Here is a 20,881-nt window from a genome sequence, read left to right on the forward strand (position 1 = left end):
TTAACGCAAGAAAATTGTTGGAAGTCAGAAATGTCAGCTGGCTTTTTTGCAACACACCATTACCCAAAATGGGGCAGCCACGTACATAGCTAAAATTTTTGATAACACACAGCTCAGATATTATAACTACTTTTATGTATTGCATTCTATCATATCTAATGCAATAAAGCATGAACAGCACAAAGGTGCAAAGGATTGACCATTTCAGCAGCATTCTGGCCATCATATTCTGGGCATCATCAGAAAACCTTTGCCATGTAATAATTTGCAAAGATTCAGTTGCTGGCATCATAGCAGAAGTACCAAATTGGCTAATTGCCAGCCTTAGTGTATCTCTCTTATATTGGGTTACTCCAAATTTTTATAGCGTCAATTTTCAAAGGACAATGGCCTATATTTCCTACAGACAGCACAGCACTATTTTCTACGCCCCTTTTAAATCTGTCAAGTTGGCTTTCCCCATATATGACTGGTCGTCCCAAATGTGGTGGCAGTCCTCTTCACTAAAACAGCAGCTTAGAGTTGAACGCATGTTGCTTACTGAACACCAAATAATTTTGTGTGCTTCACATGCACGCACTGCACAAAGAAAATCAACAGCTGTGCACATATTCAAGCACTAGGCAATATCTTGATCGCAATTTTTTGGGCATGATGCATCACAGAAAAGCTACCCTGCCATTAATGAAACTGGTCTATTGTTATCCGTGGTCTTTTGCCGCTGCTTACTCACAGCGTTGGCGGTTCATAAAGACAGCGTCTTCTGCTAGAAAATTATGGATGTATGTATCTCTGACGGTGAAGGCTCTGTGAAAGGTTTACTTGTTAATGTTATGAGAGAGACAGTTGTTTACGTGACCAGAAAAAAAACTGTTGTCATCGACTGCTTGTGACAAGTGATGTGATTTTTGCAATATCACCCTTGTTGCATTGTTGCTTGTTGATTATGTGTTGTGAGCTACCCACCTCTAAGAAGTCAATGTAGCCTTGTCTCTATAGGTCCATTCGACTTGCTTCAACAGAGCTGAGTCTCCAGTACATTGAAATTTGTTGCGGGCGCTACTGTAAACGTGTGTTTGCCTGCTCCCACGGGATTTGTTTGATTGTCCGCACTGTCGCTGCCGGACCAAAAAAGCAACTTTGTTCATGGCGCAGTGGCGGGGAAGTACCCTGAAAGCCACAAGAAGCTTGCACAGAGCCGAAAAAGCATCCACACATGCCGGGCCACCTAGCGATTTGGCCAAGCAGACGACACTGCCTGTACCCCAGCACTTGATCAAAAAATGCGAGCAGTGTGGTTTATTGGCACCGGTGGCACCACGTACATGCTTCACTGGCACTACCTAAACTTTGTGGCACTGGTGCTGGGAATCACGCATGAATCAAACATAGCCCGTAACTTCCATGTTGTTTTGTTCCATCTTTCAGGTGAGCATGCCATCCAGTTGACGGTGGAGGAAGGCCGGCGGACTGCGGAGAGCTGCCCGATGCCGCAGCGAGCCGAAATTGTCCAGCTATGCAACGAGATTGACTCGCTCACACGCAAGCTCAAGGACCTGTGCAGGCGAGGCCAGGTGTGTGTGCTTACGCATTTGATGTTCCCTTAGCAAGGCATGCTGTTGGGTGCGTTGGCAAGCGTTCGGCATATTTAGCAAAACGAGCACGGAATGAAAATGAGGGCGGGAGCTTCAGCTGGACGATTGGGCAGTTTTCTTTCTTGTCTTCATTTTGTGCTTGTCTTTAATGTTGTGTGATTGAGGACTTGGGCATGAGATTGGCCACTGGGAAAACAAGTGCTCCTCAGGAATGCTTGTAATACAGATGGTGTTATGTGGATGGAAGGAAGACACTGGGCAGTTTTTTGCAGTAAATAGACAGGTGACTTCGGTGTTCCAAAGGAAATGTGAAGTTTAGGCTTTTTGGTGAAGTGTTGCCCAGTCCTTTTTGCCTGGTCCTGTTTTCTTCCTCCTCATCTTGTACTCTTCCTTAACACAAGCTTCTTTATCCTTGTCTTGGTGTTCTATTTTCGGTCCTTCTCATTTGCACTTCTTTGCAGAATAGTGATCCTTATACGAACATTGTTAAACTCGTATTTGTCTCTGTTGATGTGTTCACCTTTGACCTTGTTTGTTATAAACAGGGCAACTCTCCCGAGGCGCTGCAGACTGCCCGACTCATCTCGTCCAAGTTGCTCGAACTGAAGCACAAGATTCAGAAGGCCCTCGTCAACAGGGTAAGGGGGGCCACAGCTATGCCTGGGCAGCATGTTGTAGCACGGGCAAAAGAAAAGAGACAAAGCAAATAGATAAGGCATGTGCATCGCAATAGAATTTTTATTCAAGGAAAGTGCTTATACACTGTGTATGGCCATAGGTGACAGAACATCTGAAGTAAAATAAATTGCAAAGGTAAATTGACGAAGCCAAGTGATATTTCATTGCCATACTTAGGCACTGCCTTTTTTTTTCACGACTTGTACGTCATTGTAGGGTCAATGCATTTTTTGTTTTCATGCTGCATGAGGAACTTCATCACTCTATGGCGATGTCGGCAAGATGACGAAAACAGATGGCTAATGACAATGCAAGGAAACAGTGGGCATTATAAGAGTGTGAGCAGTATACTGGGTGATCATAGTCATGAGCATATCTAGAATAACAGTAGCAGGGGTTGCTGACTGCACCAATCCGTATTCAACTGCCTCAATTGGTGAAAGGTCATAGTTGGCGAGGAGTCATGGTGAAGGTTGATGCAAAGTTTCTCTAGGAGTCTGTTGCAGAATTAGTGGCTCATCGGTAACTACACACAGTCTTTTTTCTATATGATTGCTTTAAAAGGGCTTGTTTTGGTGGTGATGTAGGTTGTTCAAGCAGGTATGTTTGCAACAATTAATTTGTATATTTCTGCAGTTTGCTATGTCGTGTTCTCTATTTTTCCATAGGAATCGTAAGAATTCAATTGATACCTATGGCATTGTTCACTGTAACAAGAAATTTACCATATCTGGAGTTACTGTGATGTTCTATCGCAACAGTGTCTTTAATAACGGACAGGTTCTCTGAGAACAAAGGTTATTAACCTCGTAGGCAAATCCCAAGCAAAGGTACAGGCTTACCTTTGAGCATTGTAATCGCCTTGATGGTGTTGTTGCATGCAGGTGGTCGAGGATTTCATCGACATCACCACTCCGTTGAAACTGTTCACCGAGGCTGTGCACGCTCCGGAGGGTGAGCCTGCTGCTGTGTTGCATGATTTCGAGGACCTTGGCTCCGTGAATAGCACGGCTGGCTGTTAGGCTAGTTGGAAATGCATTGCAAATATTGCGTAGAGTGAAAAAAAAAAAGAAAAAGCAGGAAAGTAAGAGAGGCGAGGTAAACAGGACAGGCACTCGCTTATGACTGTGGTTATCCTGTTCCTGCCAAGTCTCTCAAGTTTTCCATAATGTTTACGAAATTAAGCTTGTTCTACGACTCTGAGAATGTTGTGCCATGTTTAATGAAAAACAAATTCGGATCACAAAACATCTTTTAAAGGTGTTCAAAGATGGGTGGTGCAAGACGTCATATACCAGAAAGGCCCTTTCTTTGAACAAGTTTATTCGCTATAGTCCTTGAAGCAGGTAAAATGAGCTACAACAAAGTCACTGAAGAAGTCTCACTTATCAGTTTCTGCTGTTAGAAGTTTTCCGCTGCTTGTGTGCTTTGTCTAAAGTTAGACCATCGTTAATAAAGTTTGCATGTGTCCCACAAGAGGTTTGTGCTAAGAGCAAAGTTTTTGAGAATGCATGTTGGCCTTCCTTCCCCAGCCCTTCCAGAAACACATGCTGCAGGCATGCGTGCAAAAAGTCTGCGCTATGCCTCCAGATATTCTAATTATACACTCCACAGTATTCGATGTTGTCATCGGCTGAATTCTTCTTGATCTGTCTACTCTAATTTTTCTTAATGTTGACTAGAACTGTTAACTGGACTGTTCTGTTGCAATGACTAAAAAAAAAAAAATTGTTTATTTGCCACAATGGACAGTCTCGATGACTCTGTCGACACGTGTTTTCACCTTTCACAGGCACGCCCAACAGAGAAGCGAACTTCCAGGACAAGGCTCGCAATCTGACCGAGTTCTCGCAGAAGGCGGCTCGCACGGCACGAAACGTTGCTCTCGGCGGCGCGTCCAACAAGAAGCTTGCCGAGGCGCTCTTGTCCTCAGCAGCTCAGGCGAGGCTCCATTTGATCATTGCTTCACTCACACTCATTGCCCTATTGCAGCATTCTAACTTTTGGGTCAGTGTAGAAGCAGTTTTTTTTCAAGGTTGTGACGAGGTGACAGGCCTTGGCAGGACATGCTGTAATAATGCTTTTGAACCCACCGTTGTTCTGAGACACAGGCAGCGGAGTGGCAAATCTCTATGATACTTAAACATTCACTAAGTTATGAACATGGTAGGCTTGTGAAACTAATGTAACTGTCAAAGGGCCTTTCAGGCATTGAAACTGAGAAAGACATAGAGGGATGGTGCGTTGACTTTATTGCAAAGCACATATATGTTACGGTTTGGAGGTGTTTGAATGGTCAGATTTTAAATATAGAATCAAATAAAGTTGATTATTGATATAATGAAAACAGATATGATAAATTAATGGATATAGCAGTGTCAATACAAAAATGTGCTTGCTGATATTAGTGTGTAATGAAACACAGGATGTAACGAAGGTATTTTGGTGTCAGATGCAGCTCTTTTATGAGGATAGCTGACTGCGGGCCAGCCAGGCGTTGCTGTTGGCCATAAGGTGCACGCGCATCAAGAATGTGCTATTTCAGGTTGTTCTTGCTGAGATTTTGACATTTATTCTACCAGAATACATACCGTGAGCTTCTGAGTGAAGAAATATTCGCTTCACTATAACTGCTATTGTCTTGGAACGTGCATTTTCGATTTTGTTAAAGTTTAAAAAGAGTATAAATGAAACATGGCCAACCAAATTTGAGATTTACTTCATTACATCTGATAATTACTTACATGTGCAAGTTCGGTGTATTGAGGCTTAACTATACTTGTACCAGTACCAGTACTAATACCAATTAGTCATGTCTTACCATGAACAAAAGCTTGGGAGTCACAAACAACATAAAAATGAATAGTGGATCGCCTGTGCCAAACGAATGATAGCCGCACCAGCTCTGTGTGAGGTCATAGATTTTGACAACTTCTGGTTGTGGCTAGTAAATTGTTTGTCACTAAACAAAGCTCACATTACGTCTTCAAGTGCACAGATGCTTAGTCTGGCAAATTTTGACAAATTTTTCTGCATGAGAACGGCCCGAGTTACACAAACACACCTTGAAGTCCGTGTCTCTGTGCTGTTGGAGAAGCTGCAGCTTGACTTAAGGGGAAGCTTTAGCTCGGGCCCAACTCCGAGACCGCCTATGTAAATACATGCAAAACGCAGAAGCGATGTTCTAAGATAACCACTGGGCCGACTTCTGAGAGAGAGAGTTAAATTCTAGCGACTGTTGGAAGCGGAATTTTGATTTAGAGCCTGAATTCTTTAAGAAGAATATTCAAAAATTGATGTTTGAAAAAAGAAAGTATAAAGCTTACATATTTGTAACTCTGCACTGAGAACAGATATCACAGTTCTCTAAACTGCATCCGTTAGAGCATCCAAAACAAACAAATTCAATATGTCAATTTATGTCTTATGTTAATTTGTTACATTGTTTACAAAAGTTTTGTAAAAGTTCTACTTGCATATTAGTGTCTTACTTGAGAGCTATGTATAGTATATAGATCTTGTCCAATTTTGATGTGCTATAAGGTTCAATTTACAGAACTGCGATATTGTTTTTAATTGCTGAGTTACAGAGTTGTAAACTTAATAGTTTCATTTTCTGAAAATAAGCAATTTGTGCCAATTGTTATTTTAAAGATTGGTGCCTTAAATCAAACATTCGCAACCATCAGACATTAGATTTTAACTTTTTCTTTTAAATGCAACAAGCTTCACCAAATTTGGTGCAGGGTTTGCCGAGAAAAATGATTTCTCCTTTCCTGTATATTTAGATTGGAGCCCCCAAGCTAAAGCTCCCTCATAGAGAGGGTAGACTTAGCTTGGGGCCAACTTTAATTTCCTTATTCAAATACTTGCGAAACGCACAAATGCTCTCATGCAACAACCACTGGATTGATTTTGATAAAATTTGTTGCACTTGAAAAACAAAGTTAAGTTCTAGTGACTCTATCAGGCAGAACTTTGATTTAGGGCCGCACATTTCTTTTTAGATTCTAGAAAGTCTGTACTTTTCAAGCAAAATGACGCATAAAGTTTGTCCATCTATATGTATTGTTGAGTGCTGTTTACAGAATTTTAATCTCTTTTGATTGCTGCGTTAGAGTTGTGAACTTTTTAGTCTATTTTGTGGGCTGACTGTGGCTGTGCTGTGACAAGTAGTAAGTGTGCAAAAATGTGCTATTACTGCACATGTGGTGTGTCATATCTAGTGCAGTTTCATGTGTAGCTGGGAGAATCCCTTTGACGATGTTTCTTTTTTTTTTCCGTTTCAGGTGGAGAGTTTGACTCCACAGTTAGTGAATGCTGGGCGTATCCGCATGACATACCCAGACAACAAGGTATCTATGTACAGTTGAACATTTGTATATAACTAAGTTGAAAAGGGCGCCATCAGTTACGCTCAATGACCGATTATGCAGACACCAATAATTCGAACTTGCTTGATTATTCGAAGAGCCCTGTGGTACTGCCACTAGCCCCCATAGACCTAATGTACAAGAATGGCCAAAATTTTGGGCAGCTCGCCGTACATTGTCCAATAATTCAGACTCTGTTTTTACACATCGCCAGCATGGTCGTCAGCCATGTCGCCAGCGCTGTGTGAAACCGAAGCTAGTGAGGCCTACTCAATCTAGTAGTCCCCGAAGAGAATTTGTGTATGCATTGAACATACTTTTGTCCATCTGTAGCAACAACATGACATTAGTTGAGATGAGGGCCACGATTTTGTAGCAATGGCTTCTGCTTGATTCTGCGTCACTCTTATCGTCCACCGTTCATGGCCGGCTGATCCCGTTGACGACGCATGCGGAGTGTTGCTCTGGCCACTAACGAGGCGCAAAAAGCGTGAGAAAGAATAGCATGAAAGTCATTCCTAGAAAATCATGGCCACGAAATGTTTAGGCAAAGGGCTAGGGCATGTGCGTGCAGCAACACTAGTTGACAAACTACCAGTGCTGTATTCTCAAACGATAAGTTTCGTAGATGACTTTGTTCTCGTGAAATTTCGTATGACTACCGGATGCGTTGACTGGCATCACTGTTTCCGTACAGTAATAGGATAATGCACTCAGCGCTGTGCCAAGCAGGCTGTCGCTCACAGACACCGATGCATATTGCGCTATAGTCACGTGAAATTAAAGGCATCTCCAAAAGCGACAATCTGAGAATATGGAACACCTTTGTTCAGAACTTGTTATTAAATATAGTCGCTTATTTTTTGGCGAATCTGGTATTTTGGACTGATCATTCGGACGTTTCGGTGGTCGCTGTAGAGTCCAACTTATCGGTTGGTGACAGTATAACTGTGATATTGTTGTCAACTTGTCATGCGTGGCCTTGACTGCAGGTATTGTATTGGGCGTAGGCACCGTGAAAAGTGGATCACTAAGCATTGCTTCACTGCAGTGCAATTGCAAAAGGCTTGGGACACACCGTTTTATTGCACGGTTTACGAGCTTTTTGTTTTCAAGTCTACAAATGTTGACCTTCAACTAGCCCCGACTGTTGCTCCAGCAGTGAAAGAATTCATTTTTGGAATGTTTGAGATGCTCCAACATGTTTTGCGGCAGTTTGAGGCTGTTGCTAACTTTAAAGTACTCTGTGTCTGTTAGGGAATTCGCATTGAAATGTAGTGCAATTATGCACTACATTTATGCACTTCTCCGAAAGCCTTCCTTATGCACTGTGGGACAAGACTGCATGGAATGCCAATGCATTTCCTGCGAATTTATAGAGGGCGAATGTCTAAAACATGGTGCTACACTCTGGCAGGCCCCCTCTTAATTGAACCTGCCTACCTTGAGCGTTGGTCAACTTGCATTCTGTAGTTGCAACGTGTCTCAGAGAATTAGCCAGAAGCCAGCTAGTGAGTCTTAGTTAATAAAATAGCTTAGCAGTGATTTGCACGCAGTTTATGTTGTTTACGAGTGCTGATAGTGTGCCTCTGAAAAAGGGTACCTCCTTTCTGTACTGCCTTTTAAATATTGCTTGGTCTTTGCCCAAACATCTGGCATATACACCTCCTGACCCCTTCCAACTGGTTCATATGTGTCAATTCAGCACTAAATGTCAAAGCGTTACTGCAAAGTATGGAGTGCTGCTCATGTTTGTTGATACCACTCTTGAAGCCAATTAGTGTCTCCTATAATTACCTGGCAAGCTGTAGTTCCCGCAGTCAAAGGAATTCTCGTCTCGTTTGGAAAGACTGCCGAGTCACGCCCAGTGGACTTTTGCGTGTTGCAGGCTGCGGACGAGCATTTCGAGAATCTCCACAAGCAGTACTCGGAGAGCATGATGCACATGCGGAACCTGGCTGACGAGGCCACGGACACTGCGAACTTTGTCAAGGTCACAGGCAAGTTGAGCTGCCTCATTTATGTGAGCTCGGTGCAAGGAAAAACATGTTGGGTCTTACTGCTGTCTCCTGCAGATGGAATGGCTAGTGTTGGCTCTAATTTTAGCTACTGCCATGCTTGCACTCTTACTTTTGATCCATAATTGCTTGCACTGAGGTATCACTGTCATCCTGTTATAATTCTTGCGCGAGATGCCCTTCTTGCTGTATTGAAAACTTTGTGAACATTGCCATCGTATAAATTGCAGGATTGGATCAGCATTATGATAGTTTAGGCATGTTGGTAACACTGCAATACATTCCTAAACCTTAAGCAAGCAGTATCGACTGCTCCGGAATATATAATACTATGGTCAGACTTGAGCAGTGCGATTTGATTTGACAGTTGCTGGTCATGCTCACTACTGTTGTTGCTTTGCTTCACGGAGACACGCCTTTTGGCTTGTGTTTCTGCTAGTGAAATGCCACTACCCTACTGCAGTATTACAGAATGCCGACAAAAAAGGTATAAACGCCTTGTCTAGCTAAACTGCTGACTTGTTCTTTCTCGGCCATTGTGCAGGTGTGGCTGCTGCAGTGTGCCTTGTTTACTGCTGTGTTCAAGTGCAGTGATTGCATTTTTCATTTCGAGTAAATTGGGATTGTGAATCATCAGTGCCAATTCCCAGAAAACGTATAGAGGTGGTGGTAGCAACCTTATTTTAGCAGGAAGGGGAACATATATATTTTCTCGGTGAAACGAACAGTGCTGCCACCTGTCACTGTTCTGGTGAAGCACATCATGCTGTTGTTTCACCTTCACAATGACAGGCAGCCACCATTCCTTTCACTGAAACAGTTAGTTTTGGGTCCTGCATCACAGCAGGTGATGTGAAGTTGTGATTTGTTCTGGATTAAACAAGCAGGGAGTGCTGCATCCTAACATGGTAGTCAAATTCACTGTGAGAGGCTACATTCGTGCAAAGTTTGAGTGTGAATGAGCCAGGAATTTAACCGGAGGAGCTGTTACTGTGTCTCTCTCACACAGGATTTGGCAGGTGGATCATGTCACGATAAAGGTGATCATGATAAAGGTGCATTAGATCATGAGTGGTATAGAGTGTAGGGGTTCTTTATACTCCATTCTATTTGTTCCTGACCAATAGCAGGCACCTTTCATTTAGTTCTTGATGCAGCCTGTGAGCCCTGTCGAGTGATGGGACCACCTCCATTGCGCAGAGGACATGATCCTGAAGCACACCGAGCTGTGCGAGGATGCCATGGCCCGGCAGCTGCCCCAGCAGATGGTGGACAACACGTCGAGTATTGCCCGGCTGGCCAACCGTGTCCTCATGGTGGCCAAGCAGGAGTCCGACAACTCTGAGGACCCCATCTTCATTGGCCGGGTCAATCAGGCCGCCGACTGCCTCCAAGGCAGTGAGTGGATGATTTTGATTTATTTCCGCCTTAAAGGCTCAACTGCACATATGCGATTTTCAAGCGACAGTGGCAAGCGACCAGTTTGGCCATCGCAGAGGGTGATCAGTCGCATTCTCTAGTCGTGACGCCAGTTTTTGGCTGGCCAGAAAATTTTGCTGGCTGCCCAGAAGTCTATGTGGCAGCTTTTGCCGTTCACCTCAATTGCATAACAACATAGCTGCGACCAGGCCGCTCGCTTCGATGTGACTTCGTTCTTGTTATAAACGGCTTGTTCTTGTTAATAAACGGCTAAATCAGTCTCTGCTTCGTCTCATTTGACACCGAGGACAAAGTATTGTCGACGTTTTGTTCTCATTGCTGGCATGAGCTGTTTGTTGTGCCTATGTCAGGCCTGAGATGTCACCAAGAGCCACAAATGTGTTTTCATTGTTACCTATCAGACGATGCCACACCACTCAATGCTGGTGACATGGAGTGTGTTATTACTGGCCATGGTGCCATATTAAAGCTAGACGCTTACACTCTGAAAAAAACATTAGGCTCACGACATGTTTGCAGTTTTTTGCAGCTGTAAAACTGTATTATTGTGATAGAAATTCACGTCCCAGCGTGATAAGATTTATATCGCGCACCGCGCACCGTATGCTGTGCTTGGGACAATGAGGCTTGACGCACACCGCCTTCTCTTCTGTTCAAAGCAGGGGGAAGGAAGGAGCATGCGGTGCCGTGGTTAAATGGACTTTCACGTACTTTGGAGGTGCAGTCATCAGTGCGTGATTCTATCATCAGTGCAAAATTTTGTTTGACAGGCTAGTGGATGTATCACAACTTACAATAATGGGCATTATTGATATTGGCTATTGATACAAATTATTGAGAATCGGGGAGGCTTCTTGACACGACCTCTAAGATTAGGTGGCATTTGTGGCGTGCTGAAATCCCCGGAGGCAATGTGCTGTTTATTTGTGTCATATCCACTAACCTCTAGGTGCACATGACACCTGCTTGGGTGTTATGTAAATTTTTACGGTTTTAGCGCACGAAAGGGGACGAGAGACAAAAGTACGACGCGGACACAGCGCTAACTTTCTACAGCTGTGTCCTACAGCTGTGTCCCCATCGTGCTTCTGTCTCTCTTCCCTTTTCGTGCGCTAAAACTGTAAAAGTTATGGAATACCAACATGCCCAAACTTACTATCTTTCATCTTATGTAAAGGCCGTTAATAGGAAACTTGGGCACTTGTCAACCCAAAACTGCTGCCATAGTGTGTACTACATAAACGTAACCAATTTAGGCAAAGGGAAATCTTGTTGCACTTGGCCTTTAAATGGTTGCATGGTAGTATTCATAAATACTGTGCTCATAAATAATTAGTTCAAGAAGTGTTAATTGAAAGTAGTTTTGATGGAAATAGAATTGTTTTGTAGTGGTGAGAAAGGTGCCACAAGTTGTGCGGTAAGTACCCTGGGGTTGTTGCATGCTTGTTCATCCTCTTGTTCGCACTGTATTCTATGGTGTGTATACATGTTCTGTAGGGAAATAGCTTATTTGAACCAGTGTTCCTTATCTTGCAATAGAAGCTAGGGCATATTTTGAATCTCCACATGATCAGCTCTATTTTCTTGTTGTTTTATTATTGTTGTTGTTGTTTTTTGACTGTCTGTTTGAAGTTTTCGTGTTGTGACATTTCAGCTGTGACCCCCATGATCCAGAATGCCAAGCAGGTCGCCACCCGTATCTCGGACCCTGTGGCCCAGTCCCGCTGGAGGGAGACTAACAAAGCGGTCAGTTGGGCCTAACCACACGTTGAAACATGTCCACATTGCTCTTGCATGCACATTAGTTGTGGCTCTGGGTTTGGTTTCCATCAGCTGCACGTTTCCTTTTTTTTCCCCGCCGTAATCCTCTTTGCCTTGCATACAAACAGAAAGATAGACCCGAATTTACCCTCTGAAAAGAGTTGAAAACTGAGCGAGTTGCTTTGTGGCGTTCTTGAACAAAGCACCGAGAGAGTAAGATAAGGATAAAGCAGGCACTCCCAGGCACCGCATGCAGTTAACAAGTATTTAATAATACAAACATGCATACATATTGGAAGTACCGTATTTACTCGATTCTAACGTTCCATTCATGTGCACCTAACTTTTGTGTCCAGGACTGAAAAGTGCAATGTCTTCGATCGTAACAGGCGCTCCAATTTTCATACTTCAAGAAATTACAATTTCGATGCCCTTGATTGTTCGCTTACTAGTTTTTTATTACAACAGAGAGAAAGAGTAATGGTGATTTGTTCTCAATGTTGCCAATGATGATAGCTTGTCACTTGTGTCGATTTAGTTTAGTACATGAATGTAACATGTATGCAAATATTTTAGCAAGTTTTTCTTGAAAAATAAGTGTGCATTAGAATCGAGTAAACATGATATGGTGAAATGGCGCATGCACCGACACCACAGACCCTTCCTAAATATTCAGCAGGCATCATCATAGCCTTTCGCTGGAATAGCAGCTTGGGCTTGTTGGTTTTCCATCCTGGTGTTAACAGCGCAAAATGTAGACGAGAAGATGACACCACAAGCGCCGACTTTCAAGAATGTTTATTCTGAAAGAAACACGGCTTCTTATACCATTGCCCGCATGTGTCGCAGTCACATGATGTTTCACATGATGTGCGATCACGTGACTGCGACATGTGTGGGCAATGATATAAGAAGCAGCCGTGCTTCCTTCAAAATAAACATTGTTGAAAGTCGGCGCTTGTGGTGTCATCTTCTCGTCGTGTCCCTCGTCTACGTTTTGCGCTGTTGACACCAGGATCATAGCCTTGTGCTCCTCAGAGCCGCTTGGAAAGTGGTTGACTTTAATTCAACTTAATTTAGACGTCTAGCTTGTTGCTCTTGGTTGATGCGGCATACTCTGCGTTTCTTACAGCTCATCAATGCAGTCGGACAGGTGCGGCAGGCTGTGACAGTGACGCCCGAGGAGGAGCTGCTTCCACACCTCATGGGACTGCAAGCTAACGGTAAAGCCAGAGTGGGCCCATCCTATTCCATCTTATCACGTGATTTCACCCCTCGAGAGTCAAATGAATGGAGTTTTTGCTAACAGGCTTGACTGTGCTCAGGATGCGCAGTGTCCTCCCAGTTTTGAGTTGCAGAAGTGTTATAAATATGCAGCCGTAAAGCTGGAGACACGTGGTACCAGTGAAGTATGGTAGTAATAGTGTTTAGAAGGACAAGAAAGGAGGCAGAAAAGGAAGGGTTGCGGCCATCCTGTGTCACTTTTCATTGGACACCTGAACTTCCCCGCAGCCGTGCGAAAAATGCAGGAAATGGGAGAGGAAAGTTACGATGAGAGAGACGTTACAAAGAAAATGGCAATACATAGGTGAATACAGGGGGACATAAGTGCAGCTACTGAAAAATGAACAAATAGTTACGCAGGCAACCCTCTCCCCACCATGAAATGCACTCTTGCACAAGATTCATTTATGGACACAAATATAAGTTATATGTATTTTCACAGTACGATTTAGGATCCGATCCAGCATAAACTGGTGACAACAACCACACCCAGTAAGTTTACAGAACGTTCCAACAAGTTCCGACAGCTGGAGCAACCATATTTTATGTGCCTTGGATGGAACACTGCAACATACCATGTGTCTCCTGCTTAACCCTTTGCTTTGTGGTGGTTTCAGGAAGTATTCTCATGTCATACTGGCAGCGTTGTTTCATTTATCGCAATGTCGTTGCCTGCTGGTGTGTAGTAGACTTCCGTTAATTCGACCCTGATGGGACAGATAAAATTGATCCAATTATCCAGTCCGTTGCATTAAACAAGATGCAAAAAGAAAAAAGAACACCAAAACACACCACTGATTCATTTGGCAGTATTTTCCAGATTCTAACGTGCCCCTGAATCACCTGTGCGCCCACTTTCCATGTGTCCAAAGTAGAAAACTAATTCAGAAATGGCATTAAAGCCCCTAAATGAAGTAGTAATCTAACGCGTACCCGATTGTTTAGCAATAAAAATGGGCAAGGGTCTAATATGTGCTGCACAAGTCGGCTTATTCACAGTACACTCGGCCACAAAAGTTTACTGACTACGGGATGTCAGAAAACGTTCAATTTCTGTGCAGCTTGTAATAGTAGTCAGTAAAGCCGAACATCACAATGTTGTTCACGTATACTAGTAGAGGCTATAATTGTGAATACTAGGCTGCGTTGTGAGACTGCGCAGATATTCTGTTTCTGTACTGAATTGTGCTGTACTGCGTCACTGTTCTGAATGAAGCCCTAAGACTGCTTCATGGTGTGTGATGGCATCACATTACAAGGCTTAAATAGATGTGCTGCTTCTGGGCATGTCAGCCAATTGGACTTCACTATGGTGGCGTGATTATAGTGCATCCTCTCATTTCTAGTGATGTTTACTTTGACTTGCCTTTCTATTCTGAAAACTTTAAAAGAGGATTTTCCACTTACAGCTGCTCTGTTCCCACTCAAATTTCTGAGTAAGAGCGCTTTCTTTTTGGTCCACATCGTTTGATAAAGCACCAGATATCATTACTTGCCTGGTTCCCCCCCCCCCTTAGAAAAGAAAAAAAAATCATATGCACATCTCATCGTTAAAGACACAAGCTGCTGCAGAGACGTGGATATCTTTTGCTACTTTTTGCCAATTAAGCCTCCGTAAGATAATAGGGCAAATAATGATGCCTGGTTATATTGTAGCCATCCTTGATTGCTGTGAAACCTAAACAAATTTCGAAGATGACGAGTTCCTTGTGCGATGAAGAGTTGTGCAGCAGCTGTAGCTGCTGGTTTACGGTTTCCATGGCAACAGAATAGTCAATCATACTGCAAGTTCAATGATATCATTGGAGTAAAGTGAGCGTCGAAATTTGTTCATGTTTTATTTCCTTCAGCACTGAGCTAACTACTACCATTCTTTTAGTAGCAACACAAGCAAAAAAAAAGAAAAGAAATTAAAGTTGTGTAGCGGATGAGCGTTGTCTTTTCCTTAAAGTGGGCCGCTGTTAAAAAAAAAAACTGTTTGGACCATCTTCCAGGAACCTTTTTCTCTTTTATTTTTTTTTATATTTCCAATGTCCTCTTAACTATACATTTATCCACCTTCTCCCTTTTGTACTTCTGTGGCCCCTCTTCAGCCAAGCCAACCGTGCGGTCTCACGACGTCAGGGTTCCCGACTTTAATGAAATGTTTGACGTCAAGATCGAAGTGCCACCGGCTGAGAAGCGCCCTCCTCCCAAGAGAGGTACAGGCATCCGCAAGTTGGCCTGGACTGCTTGAAGCAACCCCTTAATGCTTGGTTGCATTTGTGGCACGAAAGAAGCAATATAAAAAAAAAGAATATGCAAGACGGGATCAACATGCCTCCTCCCCGCCCGTTGACGTTGCTCGCATAACGCTCCCAATGCCTAAACGTGTTCATGGACAGCTTTGCATGAATTGGCGTTTGCAACCTGGCAGTTTTAGACATTCTCTGTTTGTGCAGGTTATTCATACTCGCAGCTGAGCTGAGAGGCAAGATGACCTGCTTCCTGAAAGAGAGCATACTCCTCTCCCTACCACAGATTCATCATTCTACCTTGCCTATTGTTACTTTGCGTCTCCTTAGCACACATTGATCTACTTTCTGTAAAGAATTGCCTTCCTCATCGACCAGAGCGATGCTCCTTTTACACTTTCTCTGGTCGCTGGCACAGCAGAAACTTAGAAGCACGAACATAATTTCCTCCAAAGACGGACGTAACTCTACAGGCTTTGCAAACCTCTTCCTTCCCCTTAATGCGAGGCTGTTTAGCTTTGTTCGCTGCTCCATTTGCCGCTCCAAGTTGTCTGACACATCTTCAATGAATGCCAATACCATCTCAAGTGTGTGTGCTTTAACGGTGGTGTGTGATCCCGATCAGCCAGTTGTGTGACGACGACTTTAATGCCTGGTTTGGGTTGCCCTTCGTGCCATTTTACAATTGGATGCGTTGCTCTTCGCGCTCAAGTATTGGCAATTGGCGCCTGCAAGTTTTTTCTAACTGTGGTGCTCAGAGATGAATACCAGATTTCCCGCTCCTCCCATTTTGTGTGATTTCTCATCATTGTTCTTTTCTTTTTTGTTCTCCTTTGTGAACAGAGTGTCATGTGTGCTACCTTAATACTCATGTCACATTCGTGTTTCTAGGCCCTTTAAGTGAATTCTGTCTTGATGGAATAACCAACAGCAGCCATGTGAGCATTGTCAACAATGATCGTGTCCTCAGTGTGTGAAGCTGAAGAAGTAGTGCAAAAGTCAATGTCAAGACCTTAAAGGCCTTTAAATGTTGAAAATGATTAGTGTTATCCACCCATGGTTAGCTTACATTACCATATCAAAGAACCAAGTGTTGATGGTAAAGGCAAGGTCAATGTACATGGTGATTTGAATGTTTATATAATTAAATGTTGATTATATCTTTCTATTCTGTCGCTTTCTGTCTCTTTTTCAAGTTCCTAATTCACTCACTTTGTATCTTATTCGTTCCGTACTTCACGTGTAACGATAACGTTGACCTTGTCTTCAGCGTCGACACTTGGCTGACCCTTTCTTCTTTTGACCAAGAGGCCAGGTGGGCTGATCCTGGAGCTAGTGCAGTCATATTGTGCAGTGTAGTTAATTTTCGACTATACTGGTGCCAATACTGGCTGCACCATTAATCTTACCGACTCTGCAGTTATTGCTCGCTTCTTGTCTAGTTGGGACCTACACTTCGATACATTGTGCGACTTGCTATGATGCTCTGTAGACGCAAAAGGGCCTTTTTTTTTTTTAAGTGATTACAAGATACCCAAATACGCCAAGTCTGTGTGAGGTCAGCAAAGAAGACCTCATCTTCAAAAAAAGGTTGGCAGTGGCTTGTATTAAGTTTGGTGCATGGAAACATTATAGAGCAAAGAGAAAGCTCTTTCCTGCGAACAAAATGTCTTGGGGGGGTGGGGCCTCCCCCCTCCCCTTTTTAAGATATAGCCAAGGACGAATCGGGCATTTAGGAGGAATGTACACAAGGAATTTTATCCCTCCCGCTACGTGGCAGTGTCACGAACAGCACTTGTGTGCTGATATACACCAAAGTGCAAGTCCGGCTCTGTCGATGACTTGACCGTGGTTGGCTTGATTTGTTCCTCGCTCAAACAGAAGTGGTGGTGGAGCCGCCCATTCAGAAGACAGCCATTCCCAGGCAGTTGCAAGAACACAGCTACCCAGGTGGGACCGGCGGGAATGGTTTTTCTTGCAATTCCGTGCAGGAGTTGACCTCCTGATTGCTGAATGGCTGCCTCATTCTCTCCTCAACAGCTTTGAGAATGAATTTCCTCTTGCGTGCCACTTACTTAGTTTTCAAAAGTCTTGCCAGAGAACTAAAGGCAGCCCGGCCTGACTTCTCGAGCGTCTTGGTTTCCAACTTTGGATTGGGTTTGATGCTGACTGGCCTGGATTTTGCTTGCGTTTGAGCCCAGAATTGGTTTTTAACCTTTCTTAGCACTACAGCGTGTTTCGCGGTGCCTACGTATTCATTGCAAGGGCTCATGGAAGTTTTTTGTGGTGCTTCTTCAGACCTGATGCTGAAGCCATCACTTTTTTTAAACCAGTTGCAAGAGGCTGCCTGAATGCGCATGTGCATCCAAGCATGAGAGGAATCGATGCCTGCTGTTTTATGCACTCAAGCTATGACAACATGGAGTTGCGTTTGTGGCATTCTTGCAGCGGTTTTTGACGAGCAAAGAAAGGCTTGTCTTAAGTTGGCTTTGTGCTTGGCTTTGAGTGTGATGTGTAGACCGCATCTATAGCTCGAGTCATGGCACACTGCACATTGTGCATATGACTGTGCTTGAGAATGTGAATGTTGGAATGTCTTGAATGTGAATGTTGGAATGTCTCCAGGTGTTCTGTTCATTTCTGCAAAGGCGGTGAAGTGCACGGACCATATTGATGTGCTTGATTCATTCTTTCTGTCTGCTGTTTTGCTGTATACTATGTGCTTTATTTTTGTGGCATCACGCGAGGAGAAAAAGGTTCGAGCTTGAGCCTGTTTCATGCCTTTCCTTAGTTTGTGGTTGGTGCAGCAGGCCTACTCTTTCCCATGAAGGAACAAACATTTCGGAGGAGTGATTTTGCTTACATTCATGGCTGTTACAGGTGCCTCAGTAATGGATGATGTGTCCAATGTATTAACTGTGTGTGCTCTCAAAAGGAGCGCGGTTGCACATTCTGCTTTCGATCTGCGGAGGAGCCAGAAGTGAAGCACAATGAGTTGATGATGGCAGCACCACCTCTTCACCATAGTTTGGCACCTCTTTTGGTGACAATGCAAAGACAACTGCTTCTAAAATTAACAAGTTTTCTTTTTTTTTTTTTTCATTTTGCGCATAATCGTCATCCGTATTTGTAGATTGGCGTGTGTTTTGACAGACGGTGTTAGCGCACTGTGTGCTGTGAAGGAATCCTTGTCACAGCAGACACTCTAAAGAAATACTTATAAATCGAACAGTTGCTGGTCACTCAAATTTGTGTGCAGTTTATTAATTCAGTGAATGAAGCGTGCTTTCTGTGTCTGTGTCTGTGGTTACAACACTAAACGTCGGGCTGTTTAATTTCTGCACTTATGCTGCAGTTGTGCGCTCGCATCGGTACTGGTAAGGGAGCTCTTCCTTATAATTGTTTGTCGTGACGACTGCATGCTTGTGCAATTAAAATTGGTGCCATCATCCTAATGAGCACCGTGGTGCTAGGCTGAGGTTCTGCCTTTGTCTCCTCTTCTGACGTCTCCAGTGTAAATTTTTCATTGGTTCACCCTTCCTTCATGAGTGTGTAAGCTGTATCTTACTGAACCGTAGTTAACGTCCTGAGTTTAAAATGCACTCTTTTTATTACTTGATCTGTTATATTTTACTGCATTTGTCACTGTCTAGTACTGTTACAAGTGCAAATTTAGCATAACCATCCCGGGCTTCCGCGATGGGTGTGCAGCTACAAAAGTGGAGACCTCAACATCGTGTCCACTTTAGTTTGAGTAAAAGAAGTGTACTGTTGAAAAGTCAAGTGTATTCTTGGCAAAAAAGTAAAGAAAAAGGGTGCTATGAAGAAATGCTTATTGGAACAGAATAAATTTAGTTGTCTGCATGTTGCAAGTTTTGAGTTTCTAAAATTTCCAGCTCTAGTTTATATTTAAAGACACCTCACAGTGTGATTGTTTTGGGCAGCTTTTGAATAAGTGGTAACATTGCCAGTGGTGTTAACACTCCCCAGTGTTTCTCCTTTCTTTTTTTGGTTTTTGCACCACAAAAAGAGCGTTGGTATACCCTACAGGATGACTTACCTTCAGTGCTTATGAGAGCGAAATTCTTTCACTAGAACCTTACATGCTTTCATCTCCTTCCTGTCTGTGTACACCTAGAGACGTGAGAGACAACTACCGTTAGACTTACTGAAAAGGATCTAGAAGTGTAAATTGTTTACTACCCTATTGTTCCAAAAGAAAACACTCATTAGGGCACGAAAGTAACTGGAAATGATAGCACGAACATTGGCACCACACTGAAGACCTACGTCGTTTCGACACATTTCAGAGGAGGCCCCACCGAGACCCCCACTTCCAGGATCTGGGGACAGGGCTCCACCCAGGCCACCACCACCATGTGAAACTGATGATGAGTTTGAAGAACGCTTCCCACCTCCTCAACCAAACCAGCCCATCATGGTGCGCCATACACAGTGATGCCAACTTATAGTGTACTTTCCAATGTGCCGAGATTTGGATGATGGCATAGTGCTTCTGGAAATTGTTATGTATTAGTTAATTCTGTCCCACATGTGGCTTGTATGATTCCTGGCTAGCATTGCTATAGCCGCTGTTCAAGTAGTGATCTTGCGTTTTTGCCATGGAGAATAGTGTGCTCAGTGCCTGACAGATGGCGTGGGAGTTTGGGTGACTGGGACTTTGGGTACACCATGATTTAGATGCCGATGATCATACTCTTTCGCTACATCCACCTGTAAACTAAAATTACATTTTTCTATAGCCCAGTTGATGGTACACTGGCCGGGACTTCATTGAGAGCAAATATTTCTTTTGCCTCGAAAATTCTCTTGGTAAATTGATTGAGACATTTCTCTGTGACTGCACATCTATCAGTGAAAGGCAGTTTCTCCACTAGATATGAAGCTGCCCTGCAGTCTACCACAGACAATGTGATTGTACTCATGCAGCTGATCATTTACACAGTCTGACACATAACTGACCATGCGACATCTGTGCGCCCAGGTGTCCTGAAGCATGTCACTCCTGTCACGAGGTGGCGTAGCAGTAATGGAGCACTAGAGCCATCTGTCACCAGTTGCTGTAATCGGGACAAATCGGCTGCCAACATTACGCACTTGTCATGCAGGGAATGTGCACCTAAGGAAGCACAAGAGGTTTACGTGGATGCATGTGAAATTTAAATGCCAGGGGCCACAAAGAAAGTCTAGCATCTCCCAACACGGCGCCGCCTGCATGCTGTAACAGAGCGCATTTGCATCTCTGCAGATAGCAGCACACGGCTTGCACCAGGAGGTTCGCCAGTGGTCGAGCAAGGACAACGAGATCATTGCGGCCGCCAAGAGAATGGCTATCCTCATGGCACGGCTCAGCCAGCTGGTCAGGTGAGCTGCTCCTTTCACCATATAGTGCCATGGCCCTAAATGTGTGAAAGCTGCAGTGACATCTCAAAGATTCATCACAGCGATTGCACACTTGTCTGTGCATCAAGGGACAA

The 20,881-nt window shown here is 43.6% G+C and overlaps 1 protein-coding gene across 7 annotated transcripts in view; it reads left to right on the top strand.

Moving 5' to 3' along the window:
* Vinc (vinculin) overlaps positions 1–20,881 on the top strand; it is a 55,878-nt gene that overhangs the window by 18,189 nt on the left and 16,808 nt on the right. For 4 of the 7 annotated variants that reach the window (XM_075672875.1, XM_075672876.1, XM_075672879.1 and 1 more), the window contains 13 exons: positions 1,429–1,574; positions 2,141–2,233; positions 3,158–3,227; positions 4,066–4,214; positions 6,563–6,628; positions 8,535–8,646; positions 9,865–10,062; positions 11,759–11,850; positions 12,998–13,088; positions 15,243–15,350; positions 17,265–17,333; positions 19,694–19,824; positions 20,653–20,768. In XM_075672875.1, the coding sequence (XP_075528990.1) occupies positions 1,429–1,574; positions 2,141–2,233; positions 3,158–3,227; positions 4,066–4,214; positions 6,563–6,628; positions 8,535–8,646; positions 9,865–10,062; positions 11,759–11,850; positions 12,998–13,088; positions 15,243–15,350; positions 17,265–17,333; positions 19,694–19,824; positions 20,653–20,768 (1,441 nt within the window). The remainder of the gene's footprint in view (positions 1–1,428; positions 1,575–2,140; positions 2,234–3,157; positions 3,228–4,065; positions 4,215–6,562; positions 6,629–8,534; positions 8,647–9,864; positions 10,063–11,758; positions 11,851–12,997; positions 13,089–15,242; positions 15,351–17,264; positions 17,334–19,693; positions 19,825–20,652; positions 20,769–20,881) is intronic. The other 3 variants (XM_075672877.1, XM_075672878.1, XM_075672880.1) reach the window with 3 other exon arrangements.

The sequence above is a fragment of the Dermacentor variabilis genome, chromosome 10 (assembly GCF_050947875.1).
Source record: "Dermacentor variabilis isolate Ectoservices chromosome 10, ASM5094787v1, whole genome shotgun sequence".
Taxonomy (NCBI): domain Eukaryota; kingdom Metazoa; phylum Arthropoda; class Arachnida; order Ixodida; family Ixodidae; genus Dermacentor; species Dermacentor variabilis.